Source organism: Schistocerca serialis, chromosome 6 (genome assembly GCF_023864345.2).
Source record: "Schistocerca serialis cubense isolate TAMUIC-IGC-003099 chromosome 6, iqSchSeri2.2, whole genome shotgun sequence".
Classification (NCBI taxonomy): Eukaryota; Metazoa; Arthropoda; class Insecta; order Orthoptera; family Acrididae; genus Schistocerca; species Schistocerca serialis.
The window spans coordinates 186,425,058-186,452,702 of NC_064643.1; the positions used below are offsets into that span (position 1 = coordinate 186,425,058).

Below are 27,645 nucleotides of genomic sequence, written 5' to 3' on the forward strand. Positions count from 1 at the left end.
GTGTAGTACCTGTGCCGACAATGTCTAGTAGCAGTGTTGTCACACTTACTGCTGATACTAAATTCAGAAATAAGTATTGAATTTATATCATCACCATGTACTCTTCGTTTCAAATTAGCTTATTTTCTATGGCCAACTATAATGTTCCTCCATGATTATTTCCATCTTTTTGCTCTTTTTCTATTTCTATTACCCAATTATCTTTTTCATCTCTAATCACTACACACCACCTCCTGTGTTTCCTAAATTGTCTGTTTCTTAGTCTATGTGCAGCAGCTACATTAGCTTGTTCCAGTCTTTTATGTCTCAGACAACTTTCCTTCATTTATTCTTCTTTGGCTTTTGTACATTTCTTGACAATTTCAGTTCCAAGTGAGCAATACTGTTGCTGTATAAGTTCAACATTTTTATCCCAATTTAATCCTCTAACCACTGAAAAGATGAGTGAAGTAAGTGTTACTTTCTGTGGTGTGGCGGAATAGTTGAAATTTTAAAAACTGATCCAAGCTCTGCAGTCCCATGGTATCCCTATTAGATTCTGTTTTGAATTTGCAGCTGAGTTAGCCCACCTTGTAATTATAATCTATTGTAGATCCCCCAGAAAAAAGATGCCCAGAATTTGAAAGAAAGCAAAGGTCACACCTATTTACAAAAAGAGCAGTAGAAGTGACCCACAATACTACTGTCCAATATTCTTGTAGAGTCTTAGAAAATAATCTGACTCAAACATAATGAGGTACTTCGGACAGAATGGCCTCCTCCATGGCAACCAGCATGGATTCCGAAAACATCACTCTTGTGAAACCCAACTCTCACTTTTGTCACATGACAGAATGAAAGCACTGAATAAGGCAGTCACGTAGATGCAGTATTTTTTGATTTCCAAAAAATATTTGACTCAGTACGTCATTTACACTTATTGTCAAAAACACGATCGTATGTTGTATCAAGTGAAATTGGTGACTGGATTGAGGATGTTTGGGTAGGGAGGACACAGCAGATTATCTTGGTTGGAGGAGAGTCATCATCAGATGTAGAAGTCACTTTGGGTGTGGCCCAGGGAAATGTTTTGGAACCCTTGTTGTTCATGCTGCACATTAAAGACCTTGTGGACAATATTAATAGTAACCTCAGACTTTTTGCAGATGACAAAGTTATCTACAACAAAGTACCACCAGAAAGAAGTTGCATAAATGAGTAGCCAGATGCAAAATCCGATTTCGCATTGAGCACTCAACCATATAGACTTTTTTAGCACCTACATGAGGGTGCAAAATAAACTACAAACCATTGAAACTGGCTGCAGAAAATTGTATTCGTTTGCAAAAGCCATTAACTGCATGTTTTCACGTGCAAAGCCCGCTAAACATCCAATGTTTGCAAAACTTGCAAAGTTCAATAGGCATGGCAGTCGCCATGCCACGTTCAGATTCTAAGCAGCAGGCCAACTGACATCAGAGTTAAGAATCTAGACATTCAAAGCTACCTTTCAGTTTGTTATGATTAAAAGAGATATTTTTATCATTCACAGTTAGGCTGGCTGCACTGCAGCAAATATGTACAGAACAATGAAGCTCTCACTGCCAATGTGTTGTCCAAATATATGCTGGTAATCGCAGTTCAAGTGGAATGTCTGCTGACATATTCATGAGTGTTTTGAAGGAAATAAGTGATTATGTGGGTGATTAAAATGCAGAGGATAGTACAAACGAAGTAAGAGTAATTGAAATAGTAGGAATTTTGGAAGGAGTCAAACTCATCACTTTAGTTGCAAATGACCAAAATGAGACAGAGGACGACGGTCCCTCCCAGGAAAGTAAGATGTCCTGATCAGTGGAAAAGAAATGCTCCCAAAACAGGAAAAGTATTATTAAAGCAATGTTATGCAATGAAAACTGTGTTGACACTAATTGTTATGACACACATGAAAGGATTAGTGAAAGTTATTGGTAACTGGCTTTTCCAGATTCAAAAAACCAAATAGAATCTTGTTAACAAAAAGCAAAAACAGGAAGATAATGTCATAATGGAGGTACAGCTGCCACCCATTCCACATCAAACGGTCCCTTCCCTACAGCCTAGGCCTTCGTGGCAAACGAATCTGCTCCAGTCTGGAATCCCTGAACCATTACACCAACAACCTGAAAACAGCTTTCGCATCTCACAACTACCCTCCCGATCTGGTACAGAAGCAAATAACCAGAGCCACTTCCTCATCCTCTCAAACCCAGAACCTCCCACAGAAGAAACACAAAAGTGCCCCACTTGTGACAGGATACTTTCCAGGACTGGATCAGACTCTGAATGTGGCCCTCCAGCAGGGATACGACTTCCTCAAATCCTGCCCTGAAATGAGATCCATCCTTCATGAAATCCTCCCCACTCCACCAAGAGTGTCTTTCCGCCGTCCACCTAACCTTCGTAACCTCTTAGTTCACCCCTATGAAATCCCCAAACCACCTTCCCTACCCTCTGGCTCCTACCCTTGTAACCGCCCCCCGGTGTAAAACCTGTCCCATGCACCCTCCCACCACCACCTACTCCAGTCCTGTAACCCGGAAGGTGTACACGATCAAAGGCAGAGCCACGTGTGAAAGCACCCAAGTGATTTACCAACTGACCTGCCTACACTGTGATGCATTCTATGTGGGAATGACCAGCAACAAACTGTCCATTCGCATGAATGGACACAGGCAGACAGTGTTTGTTGGTAATGAGGATCACCCTGTGGCTAAACATGCCTTGGTGCACGGCCAGCACATCTTGGCACAGTGTTACACCGTCCGGGTTATCTGGATACTTCCCACTAACACCAACCTATCCGAACTCCGGAGATGGGAACTTGCTCTACAATATATCCTCTCTTCCCATTGTCCACCAGGCCTCAATCTCCGCTAATTTCAAGTTGCTGCCACTCATACCTCACCTGTCATTCAACAACATCTTTGCCTCTGCACTTCCGCCTCGACTGACATCTCTGCCCAAACTCTTTGCCTCTGTATATGTCTGCTTGTGTCTGTATATGTGTGGATGGATATGTGTGTGTGTGCGCGCGCGCGAGTGTATACCCGTACTTTTTTCCCCCCTAAGATAAGTCTTTCCGCTCCGGGGATTGGAATGACTCCTTACCCTCTCCCTTAAAACCCACATCCTTTCGTCTTTCCCTCTCCTTCCCTCTTTCCTGATGATATATATATATATATATTTGTTCCCTTTTTGAAGTTATGCAAGTCAGCTTCTCCTCGTAAAATAATGTCACCTTCGTATTTTTATATGCCAATTTTGTACAATTTTTCAGATTTCTCTTTGAAGTAAAACATACTCTGTTTATAGTCGCAGTAGTTAAATCTCACATTTCTGTCATTCCTGTATGACCAAATAGCGAATTTCACAACCAAATTATTATTTATTTATTTTTTTTTTTTTAATTGGATTGATATGTTTGCAAAATCCACTAACTGCATAAATCGGGAGCAAAAACTGCAGTCAATATTTCACTTAAGATTTTAACATATAAAACATAACTGCAAATTTCTGCCATTAATAGTGTGTAATTAATTATTTTTTATTATTTTCAGAAAAGAAATGATGTCTTTAATTTTAATAGTTTGGATGGAACAAGGTTTTCGTGATTACCTTAGTTTTGCTTATCATGCAGTTAGTTGCTTTTGCACCTCGGTTACTCAAATATTCAAGCACATCTTGGTAAGATTTCAAAGCAGTGCAAAGACCGGCAACTTGCTTTAAATTTTCATAAATGTCATATTCCACACTTCACAGAACAAAAAAACAAAGCTTCCTATGACTATAATATCAATGAGTTACAGCTGGAATCAGTCAACTCATACAAATACCAGAGTCGAGGATAGGGATACGAAATGGAATGATCACATAGGCTCCGTTGTAGGTACTGCAGGTGGGGTACATTCAGACTTTTTTTTTTAAGAATACTGGGAAATGCAACCAGTTTACAAAGGAAATTGCTTACAAATCACTCATGCGACCCATTTTAAAATTTTGCTAAAGTGTGTGGGGCACATGCAAAAGAAGACTAACGTGGCATATTGAATGTGTACAGAGCGAGGCAGCATGAATGGTCAGTTGTTTGTTTGACCTGTGGGAGAGTGTCACAGAGATGCCGAAGAAACTGAACCAGCAGATTCTTTAAGGTAGACAAAAACTATTCTGGGAAAGTCTACTTCCAATGTTTCGATAACCAGCTCTGACTGATGACTCTTGGAATATATTGCACTCTATATATTGCTCATACAGGGGTCCTGAGGGTGAGATTAAATTAATTACAACATGGACAGAAACATTTAAACAATCATTCTTCCCGTTCTCTGCATGAGAATGGAATAGGAAGAAACCATAACAATTGGTGCAATGGGACATACCCTTTACCATGTACTTCACAATGTTTTTCAGAATATAGGTGTAGATTTCTTCACTAATTTCTGAATCTCAACTACAGCTGCCTTTTTTTTGTGGATTTTTCAATTCCAGTATTTTTCTGGTACATTTATTACACCATTGTTTTTCACACCAGTAACTCCCTGAAGGGTCATTAAATCTTTTATCACATGTTCTTTCATGGTAGTTTGAGACTTTACCTCCTTCAACTTGTTTGGATTCCAATGTTTCCGCTGCTTTCTCTTAAACTTTTTGAATTTGAACACACGTTTATCAGTATTAGGCCATTGTCACTATGACTGTCAGGTAACTGTTGGAATCCTGAAGATATCTGAGTCTTGTTTCAGCGAAATATATTCAATTTGATATCTTCTTTGACCTTCAATCTTTCACATACATTTTCTTGTCAAAAGGTCCTTAAACATGTATCCCCAATGAGTAACTTGTGTCCTGGGCAAAATTCTATTAATTTTTCTTTCCTTTGATTTCATTTTCTGAGCTGTATCCCATTATTTTCTATTCCCTACCTTCACTGATGAATGGATTCCAGTCTCTAATTATGATTAAATTCTTGTCCCCTTTGTTTAATGAGTTAATGAGTATTATCATGTTGTTGTTGTGGTCTTCAGTCCTGAGACTGGTGTGATGCAGCTCTCCATGCTACTCTATACTGTGCAAGCTTCTTCATCTCCCAGTACCTACTGCAACCTACATCCTTCTGAATCGGTTTAGTGTATTCATCTCTTGGTCTCCCTCTACGATTTTTACCTTCCACGCTGCCCTCCAATACTAAATTGGTGATCCCTTGATGCCTCAGAACATGTCCTACAACTGATCCCTTCTTCTAGTCAAGTTGTGCCACAAACTCCTCTTCTGTTCAATACTTCATCATTAGTGATGTGATCCACCCATCTAATCTTCAGCATTCTTCTGTAGCACCACATTTCGAAATCTTCTATTCTCTTCTTATCAAAACTATTTATCATCCATGTTTCACTTCCATACATGGTTACACTCCATACAAATACTTTCAGAAACGACTTCCTGACACTTAAATCTATACTTGATGTTAACAAACTTCTCTTCTTCAGAAACACTTTCCTTGCCATTGCCAGTCTACATTTTATGTCCTCTCCACTTCGACCATAATCAGTTATTTTACTCCCTAAATAGCAAAACTCCTTTACTACTTTAAGTGTCTCATTTCCTAATCTAATTCCCTCAGCATCACCAAACTTAACGACTACATTCCATTATCCTCGTTTTGCTTTTGTTGGTGTTCATCTTATATCCTCCTTTCAAGACACTGTCCATTCCATTCCGCTGCCCTTCCAAGTAGTCTGTCTCTGACAGAATTACAATGTCATCGGCGAACCTCAAAGTTTTTATTTCTTCTCCATGGATTTTAATACCTATTCCGAATTTTTCTTTTGTTTCCTTCACTGCTTGCTCAATATACAGATTGAATAACATTGGGGTAGGCTACAAACCTGTCTCACTCCCTTCCCAACCACTGCTTCCCTTTCATACCCCTAGACTCACATACCTGCCATTTGGTTTCTGTACAAATTGTAAATAGCCTTTCGCTCCCTGTATTTTACCCCTGCCACCTTCAGAATTTGAAAGAGAGTATTCCAGTCAACATTGTCAAAAGCTTTCTCCAAGTCTAGAAATGCTAGAAACGTAGGTTTGCCTTTCCTTAATCTAGCTTCTAAGATAAGTCGTAGGGTCAGTATTGCCTCACATGTTCCAATATTTCTACGCAATCCAAACTGATCTTCCCCGAGGTCGGCTTCTACCCGCTTTTCCATTCGTCTGTAATGAATTCGTGTTAGTATTTTGCATCTGTGACTTATTAAACTGATTGTTCGGTAATTTTCACATCTGTCAGCGCCTGCTTTCTTTGGGATTGGAATTATTATATTCTTCTTGAAGTCTGAGGGTATTTTGCCTGTCTCATACATCTTACTCACTAGATGGTAGAGTTTTGTCAGGCCGTCAGTAGTTCTAATGGAATGTTGTCTACTCCCGGGGCCTTGTTTCGACTCAGGTCTTTCAGTGCTCTGTCAAACTCTTCACGCAGTATCGTATCTCCCATTTCATCTTCATCTACATCCTCTTCCATTTCCATAATATTGTCCTCAAGTACATTGCCCTTTCATAGACCCTCTATATACTCTTTCCACCTTTCTGCTTTCCCTTCTTTGCTTAGAACTGGGTTTCCATCTGAGCTCTTGATATTCATACAAGTGGTACTCTTTTCTCCAAAGGTCTCTTTAATTTTCCTGTAGGCGGTATCTATATTACCCTTAGTGAGAATCGGGGGGGGGGGGGGGGGGGGATATTAATAATATTAATTATAAAATTAATGAACATGAGACAAAAAAAATAGCAAATGAAAAGAGCACTGATGATGACATTGAATGGATAACCAACAGTATTACAACCATGCAAGTGTTTGTGCCAACTACAGATGCATCTGTACACTTGCATGGTTGTAATACTGTTGGTTATCCATTCAATGTCACCATCAATGCTCTTTCCGTTTGCTATTTTTTGTCTCATATTCATTAATTTTACTTCATCAGAAGAACCAAAAGCCACCCATCCAAGAGAGGGGACAACAAATGGGGAAGAATATGAAAATTATAAGCAGCAAAGATTGAAAATCTATGTCACCTTATACCTCAGCTTTACTTTGCTGCAGATGGCCAAACAGGACTGCATTTATCTTCACTAGTACAATGCAAATTTAAGTGTGTGTACTACGCATTTCTCGTAATCATTTGGGACCACATCATGAAGCACAGATAAATCCAAAGGCTAGAAACACTCCACTCTACATATTTAGCCTACTCAATATCGTACAATAAATCTGATTTTACATTCATGTAAATGTATATCACTGATTATGGAGTGCAGCTACAAGGTGAATACAAATCAACACATTTCATACAATCTCAGTTTAACAGTAACATGCAGATATGCTAGTGCACTAAAAGAATACTCTTAACAATATGCCTCAAATGTGACACCAAAAATTACAAACCTGGAGGGCTTTCAACATAGGTACACTTTCTATAAGGGTCTCATACATCTTTCTCTTCTTAAATGCACTCTTCAGCAATATGCGTCTGAATGTTTGTCTGTCCATTGCCCATAGAGATCCATCTGTAACTGCCTGAATTGTGGCAGCACGGGGCATATTGTACAGAAGAGCCAGCTCACCAAAGCTACCATTGTTTTCATATGTATGGATATGTTTAGGTTCTGCTCCTGGCTCTGTTGCTACATAGGCATTGTAGATCCCACTGAATAAATGAAAAACATTATCATACAATAAAATAAACTAGAGACTACTAAAGAACATTCCGTATAAAACTGGCCCTCACCTCTCAATGACATAAAAATTATCACCGTCATCTCCTTGCCTTATAATGTATTCTCCAGCAGCCACTTTCTTTTCGAACATTGCATCCAATACATCCTGCATTTGTTCCTGCAAAGAAAGCCACACTTAAACATCAAAACAGAGGAAAAATTATTGAAATGTGTTCACTAATTCCACAGAATGATGAAATTAAAAAGAACATGTTTTGTATTCACCTTATCCAATGATCGGAAAAGAAGGATATGCTTCACACTATCTGCCAATCTTTGTCTCTGACCATCAGATTTTGGATAAATAACCTGAAAACAATTACATCCTTATTTTACATGTTACAACAGCCATAAAAAATTAGTTGTGGTCAAATTTGAAGTGGGCAAGTCTTCAAAATTGTTGAAGATTTATCAACTCACTTCCCAAAGATTGGTTGGTTGGGGTTAAGGGACCAAACAGTGAGATCAACTCACTTCCCAAAGATTGGTTGGTTGGGGTTAAGGGACCAAACAGTGAGATCATCAGTTGGTTGGTTAGTTGGTTTGCTGATTGGTGAGTAAGGGACCACACAACATGGTCATTAGTCGCTCGATCCACGAGTGGTGCACCCAGAGACATCCACTGAGGACATTTTCTAATCAAGTCGGGAAATTCATAACAGTAAACGCGAGAAGGCTAAAAACATAATGGACATATTTTATAACGCCAATAATAAAAGCATGATGAAGGAGACAGTGAAGTCAGCAGGCAGGTGCCTACAAGGCTCTGCATGCGACAGGAAAGATCTAATCCACAGCTGTCCCACCCCTGATCCACTGCAGTCAAGAGCACCAACTATTCAACAAAGTGATAAAACCCAGAATAGAAAACTGGGTGCAGTAAGGAGGAGGCAAACCAAATCTAAAAGTGATTAAAACAGAGTAAAAGAGGAATGAAACAGTAGCCTGATCAAGGAAGTAGGGTTGGGGATTCCCCAGACCTAGCACACAGCAAGCAAGAGATGCCCCATCCCCAACCATCCTTGCCCTGTTCTGGAGGTAGATCAGAACCTTATAACTGAGGATAAAAACTACTTTCATGGAGAAAACTGTGAATCAATTCAGCCATCCATGAACTGTTCACCAATATTGGAGGCAATGAGTCCGGAAGTCCTTACTTAGGGTGTAGGGCCAGGAGGAGGGGGCATTCCACCAAGAAATGGGCCACAGTCTGTAAGGCTCCACAACCACAATGTGGGGTGGCTCTTTACATAAAATAAATAAATAATTAATATGTTATGGCCAATGTGGAGACAACATAGGACTATGGATTCCTTCTGGGAGATGCGGAAGGTAGGGCACCATGCTGCAGTAGTCTCCTTGATTGTACAAGAGTTTATTAGCTGGAGCAGTAGCCCGCCAGATGCCATTCCATTTCTGAGCAAGCAGAGATCTCATGTGCACCCGCAAATCCACACCTGGAGTTGGCAAAATGGTGGTGGAGCAAGTACGTGTTGCTCTGGTCAAACAGTCAGAATGTTCATTCCCTGGGATACCCACATCTTGGGGCCCAGAGAAAGACAACTGAGCAGGCAGCATAATGAATGTCAGTGACAAGGTCATGAACAGTGGTCATCAAAGGGTAGCAAGAATAGCATCGGTCAGTTTAGGACCTTGGAAGAGATTGGTCTTAATCCATGATTGAGCACCATCAAAGGGGGAATGTGCAAGAAAACATGAGGAGCACAATACGGAGACCAGAGATGGAGATCTTGGCAGAAGGAAGCGAGGTGCATTACGACTGGTAGTGTCACAGAAGAATGACATCCCTCGTATGTAAAGACAGTGGGATACATGGGATGATCAGGGGACTATCAAATGGCAATTGCATAAGAGACCAAGAGTGAGTGTGTGTGTTTTGTTTTAGGGCAAAAAAAAAAAAAAAACAACTGAGATCATACGAGCCCAAGTCAAAACTATACAATGCAAACACAGAGACAAGGGAAAGGACTATATGTCAGTACCAATGGAAAGAATAGGAGACATCGAAACAAGGCACATGGGGGGAAAGCAAAAAAGGAGATCCAAAACTAAAAATTAAATGGCCTTCACCATATAGCTTTGGCAGGTGGTGGTGCAGCGCCACTGAGCAAATGATGATGGCTAAAAAGGCAGTGCCCAATACGCAGCAGAGTTAAAACAATCTCCTCCCGGCGGGAGGGCCGAGAGGTGGTCATCCAAGGTGCCGAAAGAGGCTTAATAAGCCGAAGCTTATTCCCGCGAAGGGAGGACCACAGCCGATGCCAGAGGGACACCACCACCTGACAGATGGCAATGCAGAGATCATCAGAGGGAATTGAGGTACTCTGGCAGCAGCGTCAGCAGCCTCGTTTCCTGGCAGACTGATATGACCAGGGACCCACAGAAACACGACATTGGCTCCACCAAGAGTGAGCAAGTGACAGTTTTTGTGTGCCCACTGCACTAAGGGATGAGCAGTGTACAGCGCACAAAGACTTTGGAGGGCGCTGAGTGAGTCTGAGCAGAGAACACAACTGGGAAGGCTGTGCCAGATGTACTCCGCGGCCTGATACATGGCGAAAAGCTCAGCTGTAAATGCGGAGGAATGGGCTGGAAGCCGATGTTGAAAGACATGGGTGCCAATGATGAATGCACACCCAACCCCACAGTCAGTCCGAGAGCCATAAGTGTATATAAAGGTACTATCGCTAAGTTCCATGTGAGGGTCGTGAAACTGAAGGCGATAGACCGAGGCTGGAGTAGTGTCCTTAGGAAGCGAATGAAGGCCAAGGTTAACATGGGCCTCTTCTCAAAGCCAAGGTCACACCCCACACCCACAGGGAAAGTTGCAGGTAGCGTGAAGTTAAGCCGCCGTAGCAAGAGGTGAAAGCGGACTCCGGGAGGTAACAGGGAAGACGGACAAGCCCCATACTGACGATTTAAGGAGTCATCAAAGAAGGAGGCACAGGAATGGTGGCCACGCATGGAACAAAACTGGCATGCATACCTGCCAAGGAGAAAGTCATGGCGGTAGGACAGTGGTAGTTCAGCAGCTTCAGCATACAGACTCTCAACCGGGCTGGTGTGAAAGGCCCCCGTCACCAAATGGATGCCACAATGATGGATAGTGCTGAGACAGTGTAAAAGGGATGGGTGTGCAGATGCATAAACAAAGCACCCACAGTCGAGTTTCAAACGGAGAAGGGACCGCTACAAATGAAGGAGGGGGGTTCGATCGGCACCCCAAGAAGTGAGACCAAGAGTTGGCAACATTGAATCTGAAGCAAGAGGGGGAAAATTCCTGCTTCAGCATGGAGACTGTCTAAAGGACTAGCCTGAAAGACAGCAGTGGGCAGACAGATGCCACAACGAAGGGCTGGGCCTAACAATTTTAAAGCTGAAGGAACTACTGAGCCATAAAGCTGGCAAACATAGTCCAGTAGGGACAAAACCAGGACCTAAATATGGATAAGAGTAGCAAGATTTGCACCCCCAAATGTGTGGGCAAGGAAGCAGACAGCATTAAGCTTCCACCTGCAGCTAATCTTTTATCAAAATGGAGGCCAAAGTAACAGGACTGTGCTGTAGCACCAGGTGGTGGGTACCTAAGTTGAGTTCCAGGTCAGGGTGGACCGTGATACAACAGCAGAAATATTTCTGTAAAGGAGAACTGGAAACCAGGGGAATGAGCGATGCAGAGGAGTGCTGGATGGCGTCTTGGAGCTGGCATTCAGCTGAGGCTACCGAGTGAAAGCTGAACCAAATCCAAAAATCATTGACATACAACACAGGGGTGACCAGTGATCCAACAGATGTCAGTAAACCATCAATGGCAATGAAGAAAAGATTGACACAACACAAAGTCCTATGGGACGCCGTTCTCTTTGACTCGTGGGGAGCTGAATGAAGGGCCAACTCTAACCCAGAGCAACCGATGGGTTAAAAATGACAAATAAAAACCAGTAGTGGGTCTTGAAAGCCCCTGTGACAGAGGATAAGATTGATAGCTGGAAAGTTGTCATGAGCAGCACTGAAGTGGGTAGGAGTTGATACTCACAGAGGGGAGACATACTGAGATCTGACAGGAGTTGGGATCCGTTGAAAGGCTCATACCTGATGAGGTGTTATTTCATCACACAGGATGGCACTGAAATGCCATAGAAGGACAATGGGGGAAGGGGGGGGGGGAGTGAGCTGTTGGATTATGAGGTTATCTAAAAGGAAATGAGCGGCCTTGCTGATGGTAAATACATGTTTCAAACAGTGATTCCAGGGGTAGTTTGCACTCACTCGGCTATTGGTGGATCCACTCACAGACATCTGTGCAAACAAACACACAGACTCCTCCAGTCACCCTCCCGAAGCCAGTATTATTCCAACAGAATGAACAGTAACCATAAAGCATTAAGGAATGGTCATTTGTGAAGCAAATTTCTTGAATGGCAATGCAGACAGAATAAATAACAGTTCTACTGGATCACCATGTTGACAGCGTCCTGATTAGGTGTAAAGGGGTCAGGAGGACCGGTCATGTGCAAGGACCGCTGTCTGCCACTGGCGTGGGTGGCACATCATCAGCGATCACATTGGCTCAGAATCCAACAGCTTGGCGGGAATCTGGCTCCTATGAGGTTACTCAAGTAGCCCCCCGCCCCCCTTTTGCAACATCCGATGGCCAAGATTCTTGCAAGGGCTTATTCACTGTCGGAGTGAGGACAGGTGAAGAGTGGGCAGCCCTGGTACCCATAGGCCATGGCTCCTTCATCCACTGACTGGAGTCAGGCCTCTGATATGTGAGCTTCCAAGGAAAGGTGTCCTAAGAAGAAACCCTGGCACTAGTAGATGCCAAAGGAGGAAGCTGCTTCTCCAGCTAGGCATGAGAAACGGTTCTCTTAAGATGGTGTCACAGGAAACATCAGTGTCGAGGGCAATGGTAGCTCTGTTTTGGAAACAGATGAGGTGAGGCGGGAGGGAGGGGGAGGAGAGGGAAGTGACTTTTGCATAATAAGTCTTCGTAGGACAGGCAATCAAATGATTTATATTTTGTTATTTTATTTTTTAAATACTGGGCAAATGGGTGAATGTTGAGGATGGTGTTCAGCACGACTGGCTCACAGGACGACCTTCATGGAGTGATTGTCCACACTTTGGGTTTGTTGCACAGTTGGATGACATACTACCTAAGAATAAACATCAGAAACACGTCGAGGATGGCGGGCATGTTCCATGTCACACCTGTACACCATAATTTTAACTATTTTTGGCAGGGAATTTCCTTCAGAGTCTAAGATGAAAGCACCCTTATCTGTTAGATTATACTTAGAACCTTCTTGTAAGAGTCAGAAAAAATGTACATCTTGCCATTTGAGATGAGCTCACGGTTCCCTGTCTGTCTGGAACATAAGGTCTCTGTGAAAGGTAACTTCTTCCATCATACTCAAAAGTTTTATGCGAGGTATTAGTCACTGGTGTGCCATCCAGCTGGTCACAGGCCTAGAGAGCTTAAGATCGAGCAGCAGAGGTGGTTTTAATCAATAGTTACCCACTGTACATTTTTCCAGAATGGGCATCGTGTTGGTTCAATTTGATACGTTTCATTTGCAAAATGTCGGCCCTGATGGCACCTCCTCCAATCAAAGGTTCTGTACCTAGCCACAGCAAAAGTCATCTAGCATTTGGCCATTGCCAAAATCCTGATCCCCCAGGAGGATGGGCACGTACACCTTGGCATGCGTGGGAACTATAAGCTCGTGCACCAGAAGTGTGATCCCTGTGTCGTCAGGGGGCTTTACCATAAGAGCACGTACCACTTTAGACTAGCCACTGTGTTGGCATATAGATGAGTCTTCAAAGTTAATGTGAGCAGAGAGTCATCAACACTGTATGCAACATGTGCTACTGAAGGCATTCTTCCCAATTTAGTTCACATTATAGAAAAAAAATTAAAACTTTAGGTCAGACCTAAAAGGGGATCACAATTACTTCAGCCAAAGAGTGATGCAACAGAAATGAATGAAGATGTTGACCAAAGAAAACAGAACCTAGGGAAGCAGCTCGGTCAACATCTAACGCTGCCACCATGAGAAAGAAAGAGAAATAAGGATCACCAAGAAATCCCTCCCACACAGCCTGGCCACCCAGGGACAGGGTATCTGCAGTGATAAGAACTCCCTTGCTCAGTAAGCTGAGGGTCTCACCAAGGTGTTCACAGAGATACACTATGCGCCCCCCCCCCCCCCCCCCCACATCTAGTCCGCAAACAGATCTCCCACACCATTTCCCCTCACACCCCCAATCCACCCACCACCCCCAAAAACCAGAGACAAAGGAGTGTCCCCTTCGACACTCAGTACCACGCAGGACTGGAACAACTAAACCACATCCTTCGCCATGGCTTTGATTATCTATCATCATGTCCTGAAATGAGACACATCCTACCCAAGATACTTCCCACCACTCCTAAAGTGGTGTCCCATCACCTATCCGACCTCCGTAACATCCTAGTCAATCCCTATACCACCTCCAATCCCAACCCCTTGCCACAAGGATCATATCCCTGTAGAAGACTCAAGTGCAAGACCTGACCAACCCAATCCACCCACCCAACACTTCCTGTTCCAGCCCTGTCACCGGTTTATCCCACCGTAAGAGACATGGCCACCTGTGAAAGCAGCCATGTCATTTACCAGCTCTGCTGCAATCTTTGCCAGCTTTTTTATATTGGTATGACTACCAACTGCCAGTCCGCCAGGATGAACAGCCACTGCCAAACTGTGGCCAACCAGCAAAGTAGACCACCCTGTGGCACCACATGTAGCTGAGCATAACATGCTCAACAGCCTGCACCACCATCCATTCTGAACTGCGCAGATTGGAGTTATCCTTACAACATATTCTCCACACCCACAATTATCCTGGCCTCAACCTACAGTAACATACTGTCCCCACACCCTCCACCCAACATTTTCCACCCCGTGCGTCATATCATCTCCTCCCCATTGTCGTCTCCCACCCTGTTTATTTGCCGCCCTCTGCCAACACACCCACGCATCTTTCCCTGCTCCTCTCCCTTCTCACTCCTTTTTTCCCCTCCTCCTCGGCTGACAACCTCCTGATGCTACGCTTGTTGGCGTTCTAGTCCCTTAGTTCATCTCTATTCCCATCTGTACATTACTATCCCTTTCCCTTCCCTGTCCCCTCTGGATAGCTGCTTGCATCCCACGTGATAGTTACATTAAGGCCCGAGATAATGGAGTTGGCGGTATACGTGCACAAGATGTGCTTGTTTGTGTGTATGAATGGTGTGTATTTCTCTTTCGCTGATGAAGACTGTGGCCAAAAGCTTATGTAAGTGTCATTTAATAGTGCCTGTCTGCAATTTAATGTGTCTTCTTTATGGTAACTAGCAATCGGCCTTTTCCTACATTCCTATCTGGAGTTACCATTGTTTGGGAAATAAGGATAGTCAGGGATGGGAGATTGCAGCACAAAAAAGGAGGTAAGTGCTGCAATAGCTTGGGGACCTGTGCTTGTCACACACATTCTCATGAAAGAGTTGGAAGCCCCCTGATGGGCTTTCTTCTGTGAATTGTTGACATTTATCCTACAGAAAGACCTCTGACAGAGCCACAAGTTTCTTGATCTACATGTCCTTGACCAGTATCTAACAGCATCCTTTTTGACATTAACATTCAAACTCACAAGTGAAAGAGCACACCAAGAAAAAGCAAGTGTCGCAGTAACAAGTTAATTATGTATTTTGCGAACATTCCTCATGAATATTATATTGGCAAAACTTTTCACTAAGCTCCACTGAACAGAAAACAACAAATGTACCAGTGACATGTATGACATTAAAGAAAGTTACAACGTGTTTTAGCTCCTTCAGGTTTGTATCTATGTGAAACTGATACGTATAATCCATGAGTGACCCAATTTAAAATGTGTGCTTCTTAGTGATATAAACAAGTCACGGGTATATTGTTTACTGAGGTAAGAGTATCAAACTTTTTAAAAAGGGACACCTACTGCTCAACATTTATTCAAAACTCAATTGTGAAGGAAAAAGGATCCTCATCCAGAAACATAGTTTATATTTTTATTGCTTGATCTTTTTACAAAAACATACTAGGTCCTTAGTTTATACTGATTGAAATAATACAGAAGTCACAGACCTATTTGATTTAATATAACTGGTTGTCTCTTCCCTCATTCTTTTCACAGTGGTTTACCTTTTGTGATTCAACAATGCTGTTTAGTGGCTTAAAAAACAAGCACCCATTGGGTCCACATAAAACACTAAAAATTAAGCACAAAATTTGTCAGGAATAAGAAATAGGCAGCAAGGAGTGCACAGGGAAAGCAAAAATGCTGAAGGTAAAGATACTTCATGAATCCTGATTCAATGTTGGTGGTTATGTACCATTCCTACTACTGGCCACATTTTAAAAACTAACAGATGAATAGGCATCTTTGGTTACACTGCATTTTTTTATGTTCATGTTTAGGAAGTATGTTGAAAATATCTGGTCTTATAAAATTTGAACCTACAACCGTCATGTATGTATTTATTTATTAAGGACTGTACTACTTAAAGAAAAGGTTAACATCTCACAGAAAACCAGTTACTAAGAACATATTAACACAGATTAACAACAGATTTCATTATGCATAACGAACTATGATTCCTTACCTTCTCACCATCATCCTCATCATCTTCAGGGTTATACGCTTCTGCAAAAACAGATTTACGTCGTGTCGAGAATCTCGCCACAGGTGGCTCTGAGGAGGACAGAATTATTCATGCATAAGTATTACACTAATTCTTCAACAATTTTGGTGTAAACATTAAAATAATCAAAGTAAAAATATACCAATAATTCAATAAGAATGCATTACGAAATGGGCCATATCATTTTTAGACAAACAAAGCTGTTTTTTTTCCTCTTTACTTGATAGAATCACATGCAACATTGACACACAGATATTGTTCATGGAAGTAGCTATAGTAAATCAATTACCTTTTTAAAAGGCTCTGATAAAAATAAAGATATCACATTATTACGGTGTTTTCACTTGAAGTTTTCCTGTGAACTAAAATATCATTACTTTGAACTTTTAGACCTCTAAATTTGTTTTTTCTTTTCACCAAATGTAGGGAAGTGTTGCAATGCATCTCATTGAAAACTAGATCACTGCAGATGGGCTATCTCTGAAGGAAATGGAGATAGGAATTATTTAGTTACATACACTCTAAAGATTCCTACGAGGGATGCCCAGAAAGTAATGCACCACATTTTTTTTTCTTAAACAATTTTTTTTAACATAATAAGAATTGTACACAAAAAAGAATGATGTTTTGTCTAAAGACGTTATTTTACCACATACTCTCCATCCCGTTCTATGACCTTCCTCCAGCACAAAACATGGGTGTGTATGCCCTGTCGGTACCAATCCTTGTCCTGGTGGCACAGCCAGTGCTTAACTCTTTGAATCACATCATCCTCAAAAGGTCTTCAACAAATGGCATCCTTTAATCGCCCAAACAAGCAGAAGTCTGGGGGGGCCTAGATCAGGGCTGTAAGGTGGATGGGGTAACAGTATCCAACCCTGTTTTGCGATGTGTTCAGCAGTCCTCGGACTTGTGTGTGGCAGACAATTGCATCCACACTTCCTTCGCTGATTGACAGATGCAATGCCAACTACCAAGTCGCAATGCATCTGTCCTCGTAAATGACATCAGCTTGCTGCAATATGTCAGGTTTGACAGCTGTGGATGGTCTTGCCAACCAGAGCAAATCGTGGAGCTCCTCCGAACCGCCTTCTGAGGACCTCACCCTCCATGCCCAGTGACTAACTATACTTCTGTCAACAGCAGATGTGTAATGTAACTCACCTACAGACACCAGTTTGAAACTGTCCTGCAGCTAAGCTATCTGTTGGAAGTGACGGAAGCTTCAGTATACTTCAAATAATACACCTTAACATTTCACATTTATAGCATTGTTTCTGTGTGAGAAAAAAAATGGTGCAATACTTTCTGGACAATCCTTGTACATTCACTAAACTGGTATAATTTTTGAAAGCCACAGAAACCTTAATTTAGGTTGCAGAATTGTTGCTAGATCTCATAGCTCTCAAAAATGAAAGTGAATGTAGTACTTTAATAACTGTACCATCTCAATTATTTCCATTTAAAAAAAGTTTAAGTTTTTCCCTAAAAGCAATATTTATTGACTGAAGCCTTGAGGGCTTTCTTGGAATGTAATCAGTACTTGAACCAGTTGTGCTGACCCTGCATTCTGAGATTTAGAAGCACTTGTGAGCATAGCTCTACCCAGATTTAGCACTGTTCATGTGTCTCGCAAAAATTCTTTGGGCCTTGGCAGGCAAGTACATCATGGACACAATTGTAAGAGGTCTGCCCTACCACCATGTGTAAATAGACATTGGTGTCTCAGAGAGGATCAAAGAATTTTGGGACTGAGGATATTCTGACTATGATTTCTGGCTATTTGGCATGTCCAGCTACTTTCGTGCACACACATCTTGCTACAAGAAGTTTTGGCTAAACAGGAAATAACATGTACCTTAGGAAATCAAATGTGTATATCACTTTATCTGGCAGACATCAAATCATTGCAAATAGTTTAATGGAGTTGGAAGACAAATAAACAAAATTTAATGGAATACAAATGTGGGCTGAAAGAGAAAGGACCAGCCAGACTCACAAACAAAACATATGGTTTACTACAAATGAACAAAACGAGGGGGGGAGTGTGGTGTCACCGCCAGACACCACACTTGCTAGGTGGTAGCCTTTAAATTGGCCGCGGTCCGGTAGTATACGTCGGACCCGCATGTCGCCACTATCAGTGATTGCAGACCGAGCGCCGCCACACGGCAGGTCTAGAGAGACTTCCTAGCACTCGCCCCAGTTGTACAGCCGACTTTGCTAGCGATGGTTCACTGACAAAATACGCTCTCATTTGCAGAGACGATAGTTAGCATAGCCTTCAGCTACGTCATTTGCTACGACCTAGCAAGGCGCCATTACCAGTTACTATTGATGCTGTAAAACATGTACCGTCAAGAGCGATGTTCACCAATTATGGATTAAAGTTAAGTTTTCCAGCAGCTACGTACGTTTTTTGTTAGTCTCATTTCCTTGACCTGTTCCAGACCTCACGCCAGCCTGCGTGAGCTAAAACACGTGCCTTTCGGCTTCCTCTCATAGTGGGTTGGCTGTCTTGCCAATCCACAACAGGGAGAATTCAGAAGCATCATTTATTCTCATCAAGAAAATTAAAACCAACATTATACATACTGAAGTAATCCCTGAAGGAATATACCGGTTTTAACTATAAACTTAAGATACTCCATGGAAATCATTCGACTATACACAGTGACATGCTCACATTATAAAATCTTACATAAGTGATAAATGAATGCAAATCCAACTACAAGAGTTTTAGCATGAGTAGGACAAAAGCTAATGAACAATTCTTCAGTGAGAAAAGTCCTATTATGATACCTTAAATGAAAGAGCTCATATAATAGCAGAATTTGCTGAGAACTGTAGCATATTCGTTCTTAATAAATTTTTCACATGAGAGTGAATACTACATGGACTTTGCAAGAACTAAATGGAATTAAAAATGAAATTCACTGCTTTTTATCAAATAAGAACTGAAAGTGTACGAGATGTGACAATCTTAAAGCACACTTGAGTTACCAGTGATCACAAACTTTTAAGATGAAGCGTAAAAATAGACCTCAAGCGAAGAATGAAAGAGACTTATCAGGCAGGAAGTCAGGAAAGCAGAGTATGAGAATTTATCTGAAAACAGAAAAGGTGACTCAGTGGCAGACTAAAGATCTGTCATTTGATCCTTGGTCAGGCCTAGGGATTTGTATCTGACATTTATTTCTTTCATTGCTGGCAATTTTTGTTACTGTGAAAATCCTGGGTGCCATCATGGTTTAGAGTCAACATTAAAACTGTAAGTCCCCCTACAACAGGCTGGGTAAGTCAGTTAAAACATCTAATAAGACCATGCTTATTAAAGCACACTTGTCTATAAACCAACCTTTCCATTGATTACATTTTACTTTAGGGAGATGTAACAGACTGAATCAAGCAACGACTTCAATATTTTGTAAATTTAAGATTAGATTAAAGTGAAATTTTTTTAACAAAGTATTCAGGCAAACAGCAATGGATGTTGTAAATGTGAAGAAAATAAGAGAAAGAAAAATCTTAAGTAAAGTAGCTATTAAAATGAAGGCAGCAGATACAAGCAAATGATAATAGGAACATGTTGAATTAAACAAAATTATTGATACAGCTGAAAACAAAGAACAATGAAGACAAAACAGGTTTATATTGGATAACAATCATTTCCTCAGCTAAGATGCAGATACCAGAGTAATTCACAACAAAGAGATTCTACAAGGATTTTACAGCTGAGTTAGCCCTCTTTTAACCACAATCAGAGCCCACAAAATGGCTGTTCAAGATCACTGTCACTCATCTGTTGTAGAATATTAGAATACATTCCGAGTTCAAACACAATAAGGCATTTTGAATATAATGACCTCTTCCATGACAGCAAGCACAATTTGCACTTTTCTTATAAGACATCCCGAATTCCATGAATCAAGGCTATCAGGCAGATCCAATACTTCTTAACTTTAAAATGCATTTTACTCAGAGTCATATCAACACTTATCAACAATAGTTTAATTGTACGGGGTATCAAACTAAATTTGTGACAAGATTGAGAATTTTGTGGTTGGTGGGATGCAGCATGTTATCTTGGCTGAAGAGTCATCAAGAGATGTAAAAGTAACTTCATGCTTGGCCCAGGGAAGTGAGTTAGGACGCTAACTCTTCATGTTGTATATTTGTGAACTGAGGGCAATATGAACAGTAACCTCACACTTTTTGCAGACAATGCAGTAGATCATGAATTAGGCTACTATCTGAAAACGGGCAGATCATAGTAAGATTCCAAAGTAGTAATGTCATTAGCAAATTCCATTACACATTGAGAAATGTAGAATTGTGCACTTCACACAATGCAAAAGTGTAGTATCTCATGACTACAATATTAATGAGCCATAACTGGAATGAGTAACTGCATATTATGAATACCTGGATTTAACACTTTTTAGCGATATGAAATGGACTGATCACATACACTAAGTTGTAAGTAAAGCAGTTGGTAGACTTAGGTTCATTGGTAGAACATCAAGAAAATAGAATAAGTCTACAAAGGAGGTTACTTACAAAGGAAATTGCATGCAAAACACTCATGTGCCGCCTCATACAGTACTTCAAGTGTATGGGACCCACACAAAACACGATTAACAGGAGTACAGAACATAAAGAAAGTAAAAAGTCACAGGTGTGCTTGGCTTACTGGGTCACATCACAGAAACGATGAAAAATCTGAAGTGGCAAGTGCTTGATAATTGATGCCAACCATCCTGGTGGCTGTCAACATGAGGTTAGACTAATTACAAAAGGCATGGAGACATTTAAACTGTCATTAATGGCCACAAGCCGTACATAAATGGAATGGGAAGAAATCTTTATACATGGTACAATTGGATGTAACCTCCACTGTGCATCTGACAGTGATGTGCTTCTCAGTATAGATCTAGAGAGAATTGTCCAAGCATTCCTCAATTTTTCGAAAGTTTTTATAGCACATGGATCAAAAACACAGATAGTTACTGATGAAAATTACACCATTCCACAAGCTCTGCCCAATTTAGTTTATAAACCCAATTAAAGTACAAAAAGAAGAAGATTCAGGAGATGGAGGTGTTTCAATAAAAATGGTTAAAGACAAATGTAATTCATTACAAAAGGTATTTGCAGTGTTATTAACATAATGTCTGCAGAGGAAGACAGTTCCACAAAACAGGAACAAGCATTTAATTATTCAACTTCATAAGAAAAAGAACATGACATATGTATCCTACCCATAATGAACAACATGTTTACTAAAACTACTGTCAACAACATGGGCAGAGGGAGGGGGGGGGGGGGTCATTGACGAAAGAAATGGCTGATTTTAGAAAATAATCCACTGGACTAATTATAAATTGTGAATGCAATGACCAAACAGAATAACGAGTATGAATTACTTGTGCATCCAGGTTTCAGAGATTTTGAGAAGGTTTAGAGTCTGCTGCAATAAAATCTGAACTACACACTTAACAAACCAGATACTGATTCAAACCTGTGTTAGTATACTGAAGCATAGGGCCTAAAAGTTGATGCTAAAGATTAGTAGATATGGCACCAGAGTTACGAGGAATTATAAACTGCATACTTAGGGATTACAGTTACAAATAAATTGCAGCAATCACACAGATACGGTTGTGGGTAAAGCAAACCTAAGACTGATTTATTGGCAGAACACTTAGAAAGTGCAACAGGTCTACTAAAGTGAATGTTTACACCACATTTGGCCACCCTCTTCTAAAATTCTGCTGTGCAGCATGGGACATGCATCAGAAGGGATGACAGATGACATTGAAAAAGTTCATACGAGGGCAGCTTGTTTTCTATTATTGTGAAATTGGGGAGAGTGCCATGGATATGATCCATGCATTGGGGTGGCAATCATTAAAACAAAGGCCTTTGTCATTGTGGCAGAATCTTTTCATGGAATTTTAAACACCAACTTTCTCATTCAATAGTAAAAATATTCTGTTGGCATGCACTCCTATACAGGGAGAAATAATCATCATGATAAAATATGAGCTCATACAAGAAGACTTAAATGCTCGTTCTTCTCGTGCGCCTTTCCAGGATGGGTCGGTAGCAAAATAGCTTGAAGATAGTTCAATGAACCCTCTGTCACACACTTAATAGTGAATTGCAGATTAATCATGAGGTTGTAGATTCTGCATCAACTATCATCATCCTTTTAAAAGAATTTTTCAAATTCTAAAACAAATAAATTAATTAAACAATGATGGTATACATGTTATACATACATATCAGACAGCTACCTTAATTTTGCTTATGACACTGTGCTGTTTTGCTCTGAAAGAGATAAAGCTAAACAACAAATGGAAGAACTTAAAACAGCAAAATTGGAAGTCGGCCTGAAAATCAATTATAACAAAGCTAACATCATGTATAATTAACATAATGAAGAGAATATAGTACCACATAACAAAGATGTTAGCAAACCAGTTGAGGACTTTTGTCTTTATGGCTGAGGAAGATGAAGGATGGGTGTGCAAATAATAATAATAATAATAATAATAACAGAGCAAGCAAAAATGGCCTGAAACATTTTTAGCAAATAAAATAAGAGTTTCAAAAATTAAGCTTCTAATATACGGTATCTGAAACACAATGCTAACACTGAATGTATATCATCAGCCACAACTTGTAGCAATGGCATTTCGTGCAAAAACAATTAAAAAAGGCGACTGCTGAGGGCAATAGATGAAAAACAACTGGATAGGGTAAGAGAATGGTGTGGACAATGGAAGTGTAGGGCCCATAAAAATAATATATGCATGACTGGGATACATACTACATAAGTGTAGAGATAGTAGATTTATTACAGAAGTTACTTCCTAAATCCCAAGAAATATGAAAAGTTTGAGATGATGACCTACTGCAAGGTCAGTAGAAAACATGTCTGAACAACACTGATGCTTATACATGAAGACTAATGCCTGGCAAAGACTACTATTAACCAGCAGCAGATTTTGGATAGCTGATCATGATATTGATTTATGTCTAAATTGTTACACTCTTACTGTATGCTTTACAGTAACTGACAACTTACTTCTTTTGATACCTGATATGAACTTAATCTTTTTTCTGTTTGTCCTATAGCTGGAAGTGGTTTGATTTATTTTTATTGTGGAAGTTTTAAAGTGTATGACACCAAGTAACAGAAAGAGCAAATTAATTAAAATTAGAAACCCCCCCCCCCTCCACACATACAATGTGTACTCACTATTGTTTGTCAATTTTTTGAACATGGTCAGGAGATAATGAAGGATTTTTAATCTTCGTTTTGATTTGTCCATTAAACATTTATTTCAATGCACAATCAAACTTTAATGAAGGACACTTCTTTGCTTGGTCGGGGCAAACTTAATAAGATTTGGTTTAGTCAATAACCAGGCCAAGAAAATATTTGCTTTCGACTCTGGAATTTGTATACCAACTATAAATAGGGGGGAAAAAAACCAATTACTGCTTGTGAGGTACTCAAGTTAAGGGTTTTTGTGTGGTTTGCAACCAGCTGCACATTTCACAGCAGTTGATGCTAATCTATTTATTAAAAATTTTCTGAAGAACGTTTACTGTAAAATGTGATAAGGAATGATGGAAATGATGATGATTTGAAAATAGTCCAAGGTAAGATGACAACACTCATTGCAAAAGCAAACTTGTTACTGTGGAATGTGATGTTGCCAATATAGTCTTGAGTTTACTAGCCTTTACTTTTTTCTATATGGCAGTTTCTTACTTTATAGTTACGAAAAAATTAGTGTGTCACTGATCAAATAAGTTCATAAATTCACTCAAGTAGATGCGAGGCTGCATGTGTAAGTTATTTTAAATTTACCTACAAAAAGCTTCCAAACTATATATAAAATACAAAAGAAATGTTAAAAAAACAAAATATTGTCAGATTTACTTGTCATTGTGGCACAAAGGTATGTATAAATCAAACTAGGTGCGCGCGCCACATTAGGCCTACGTGTGACGCACATTCGGCTACACCGATACCTTAAATATAATATCACACTCAGAGAACAAGCGGACCTACTATGAGAAAAAACAAGGAAGTTGTACGGTGATTTTATGCATTTGTGACTTTGGGTACTTCAAAATTTGTTGTAGAATCGTGACGTATATATTCGCATCTCCTGTGGAAAGAATTCATAGTCGAGTTCTTAATATAAATCTTAACAAAATTTCATTCTTTACCTAAGGTCATGGAGATAAGGTATATAGCTAGTTTATCCTCTGCATTTGATCGAAATCGAATGACAACTGGCTGTGTATGGACAACATCGCTTCTGCAGAAGCTTACGTCAGTTCGATATTCTTATAATGTTGATAGTTACAACGATACGTGTCAATATAATCGTAAGTGAATGACAGATATGTACATAAAAAAGATCTTCAATGGCTGTCTGCTTACACCAAATGCCTGGTGAAAACCATCCTGCATGCGCTTTTTATATTACGTATTTGCTGCAAATCCTGAACAGCTGAAATTTGTCACTAACTCACTCACCTTCTTCTGTGGATATCACAGATTCGTCAGGCGAACCCGCTGTATCCAGTCTAATGATTTGAGTACTTCTATTTTCCTTCAGTTTTTGGAAAAATTCAACTGCATACTCTACAACATCGCCAGGTTGTTCCAATAAATAACTAATGGTGAATTCTAAAAGGACTTCTCTCAGTTCGTCGGGAACTGTAATTTTCCCCGACTCGGGTCGACTCATGTCGCTTCCCGTGTAGGTCTTCAGTTTTAAAGCAATGTAATACACACACAGTAATTAATGTCCCAAAATCGTACTTCTGGGCCACTAAACTACCGAATTACACTATCAGGTGACTTCACTCCACTGCGCAGTGAGGAAACAGATAATTATTACAGTAAACTTTAAGCTGCTGTTTTATCTCTTCATTTCTCGCCCGTCGATAAAAATTCAGATTTGAGGAGGGAAAATATTACATTAAAAACATGAGCACAAAACGGAATACACCCTATAATTCACTCTCCATCCACCCCGCTCTCCAATGAACATATAAAATGGCGGACGATCGGAAAAGTCAATTACAGCAAGCACTTGTTTCCTCAAAAATTTCTACAAATATACCGAAAACTTTAAAGGATTTACAATACTTTGAAACAGTTCTATTTCTGGATGGTAATAAAAGTGTGTGAACCATTCACCACTTAATAAAATCTGTAATTAACTTCCGTAATCTTATTGCTGGTTGAAATTCTATGGCAGTAAAAAGCACTTAAATGTAACATACCAAACCGTCGAAAACAAATGCAAGTTAAAAAATTAAATAATTTTGGATTAAACATACGTTTAAACTGCGCTAAGGACGCCTTTGTCCATTGGTCGGCGAAAACAAGGTAGTAACGTGATTGTTTCCATAATTTGGAGGAATTTTAAACAAATAACCATTGTTGCGAAACGTGGAAATTTTGAAATTCGCGATGCTATATCATTATAAATGAATTTAAAGGGGAATTCAATTACACAGTATTAATAAACTTTTTTCCTTTTCCAGCGTTTGGTGCCTGAGAAAGAAATTTTAGTTGAGACAGAAATTGAGTTTGCATGCAGTGCATGTTAAATTGATCGGGCAACGTTTTATTCGCGATGGAGGTCAACGAGCTGTAAACAATCCACCATGTACAAGTGTTAGATTTAGAAGCACGTTTAAATTATTTTGTTGATGTCTCCTCATTTATGTGAACACTGGTGCAAGGTTAATGAATTGTTTTACATTAGGATATCACCATTGCCTTAACGTTTTTAAAAATGGAACATGTACTGACAGAAGCGTAGGATTACACGTAACAAAAACGGAAGTGGACCATCAAATTATTTAAAAACGTTTTCAATCGTGTGTCACATAGGTAAAATCTGAGGAAAAGAGCAAAAAATTAATTGTCATGTAACACATAGTTCACCACTGGACGATAAAAATATATTTAAAAAATGGAGACAAACACTTTTTGTAAAAAGGAAGTCCAATTACTGTTAGGCTATGAGATAATTTTAACATCAACCCGTTATTTGAAAGTGAAGGAAAAGGCCAGCTTTTGAGTATTTTGCATTTACACATATAAGAAATTTATAGGAAAGTGATTGAAAAAAGCTGAGACAATGCACTATGACAACACAGTTATAAGGACAGCAAACAAATCAAAAACAATATGGAATGTAGTAAAAAAAAGAAATAAACGAAAATGTTAAAAATTAAGATGATATTGTTTTAACAGATGGTCACTGAGTGTGACTCACAAATATTACTCTAGCAAAATACATACCCAATAAATGACTACATTGTACATACTCTAGTCAACATGAACAAAAATTGCTGTAGAAATAGTGAAAAATCAGTCCCAAGAAAACAAAGTGATAATTCAATATTGCAATGTCCCCCAAATAAATTAGAAGCTCTTAGAATAACAAAAACAAAGAAGAATAAATTGTCTTCAAGGACTGATGGGATTCCTGTTTCAATCATGTGTTTGTGTCATATCAGAACCATCCTCATTTGTCACGAACACATAAAAATTCAAAAAGAAAAGCATTGTATAAAAAGGACAATATATATGAAGTGGGCAACTATAGACCAATAGCTCTGTTATCTCTATTTTCAAAAGTAAGAGAGACAGTCATATAACATAGAATTAGAAATCACCTCGAACAGTTCAGTCTCTTGCTTGTTAATCAACAAGGTTTTTGCAGAGGCATGTGTACAGAATGAGCTATTATTCAGTTCACTGAAAATATTATAGAGGGACTACACAGAAGCCATAGTACTCTAGGAATAAACTTGGACTTATCGGAGGGATCTGATAATGAGAACATTATATTTTGCTGGGCCAATTAGTAGCTACTGCTATACGAGAATTGAAGAAACAATAGTTTCGGTCATATGTCCATAATAGGAGACAGGTAGTAGAAATTACTTCCACAAACATTAAAAACCAAGGTGTCATTAACTGGTCTGATATTCAGAGTGTACCAATTGTGATACCATAGGGCTGTGTTTTTGTACCTCCCTTATTTCATATACATGTAAAACACATCAAG

General features: G+C 39.9%; 1 protein-coding gene across 2 annotated transcripts in view; it reads right to left on the minus strand.

Annotated features, from left to right (window-relative positions):
- Nucleotides 1–25,787, minus strand: part of LOC126483760 (cAMP-dependent protein kinase type II regulatory subunit) — a 61,727-nt gene extending 35,940 nt beyond the window's left edge. The window contains exons 1-5 of one of the 2 annotated variants that reach the window (XM_050106905.1): nt 25,089–25,787; nt 16,487–16,575; nt 8,020–8,103; nt 7,806–7,912; nt 7,463–7,724 (exon numbers count right to left, since the gene is read on the minus strand). In XM_050106905.1, the coding sequence (XP_049962862.1) occupies nt 7,463–7,724; nt 7,806–7,912; nt 8,020–8,103; nt 16,487–16,575; nt 25,089–25,302 (756 nt within the window). In that variant the 5' untranslated portion in view covers nt 25,303–25,787. Of the gene's footprint in view, nt 1–7,462; nt 7,725–7,805; nt 7,913–8,019; nt 8,104–16,486; nt 16,576–24,775; nt 24,813–25,088 lie in introns of those variants that run through there. The other variant, XM_050106906.1, reaches the window with a different exon arrangement.
- Nucleotides 25,788–27,645: the final 1,858 nt, after the last annotated feature.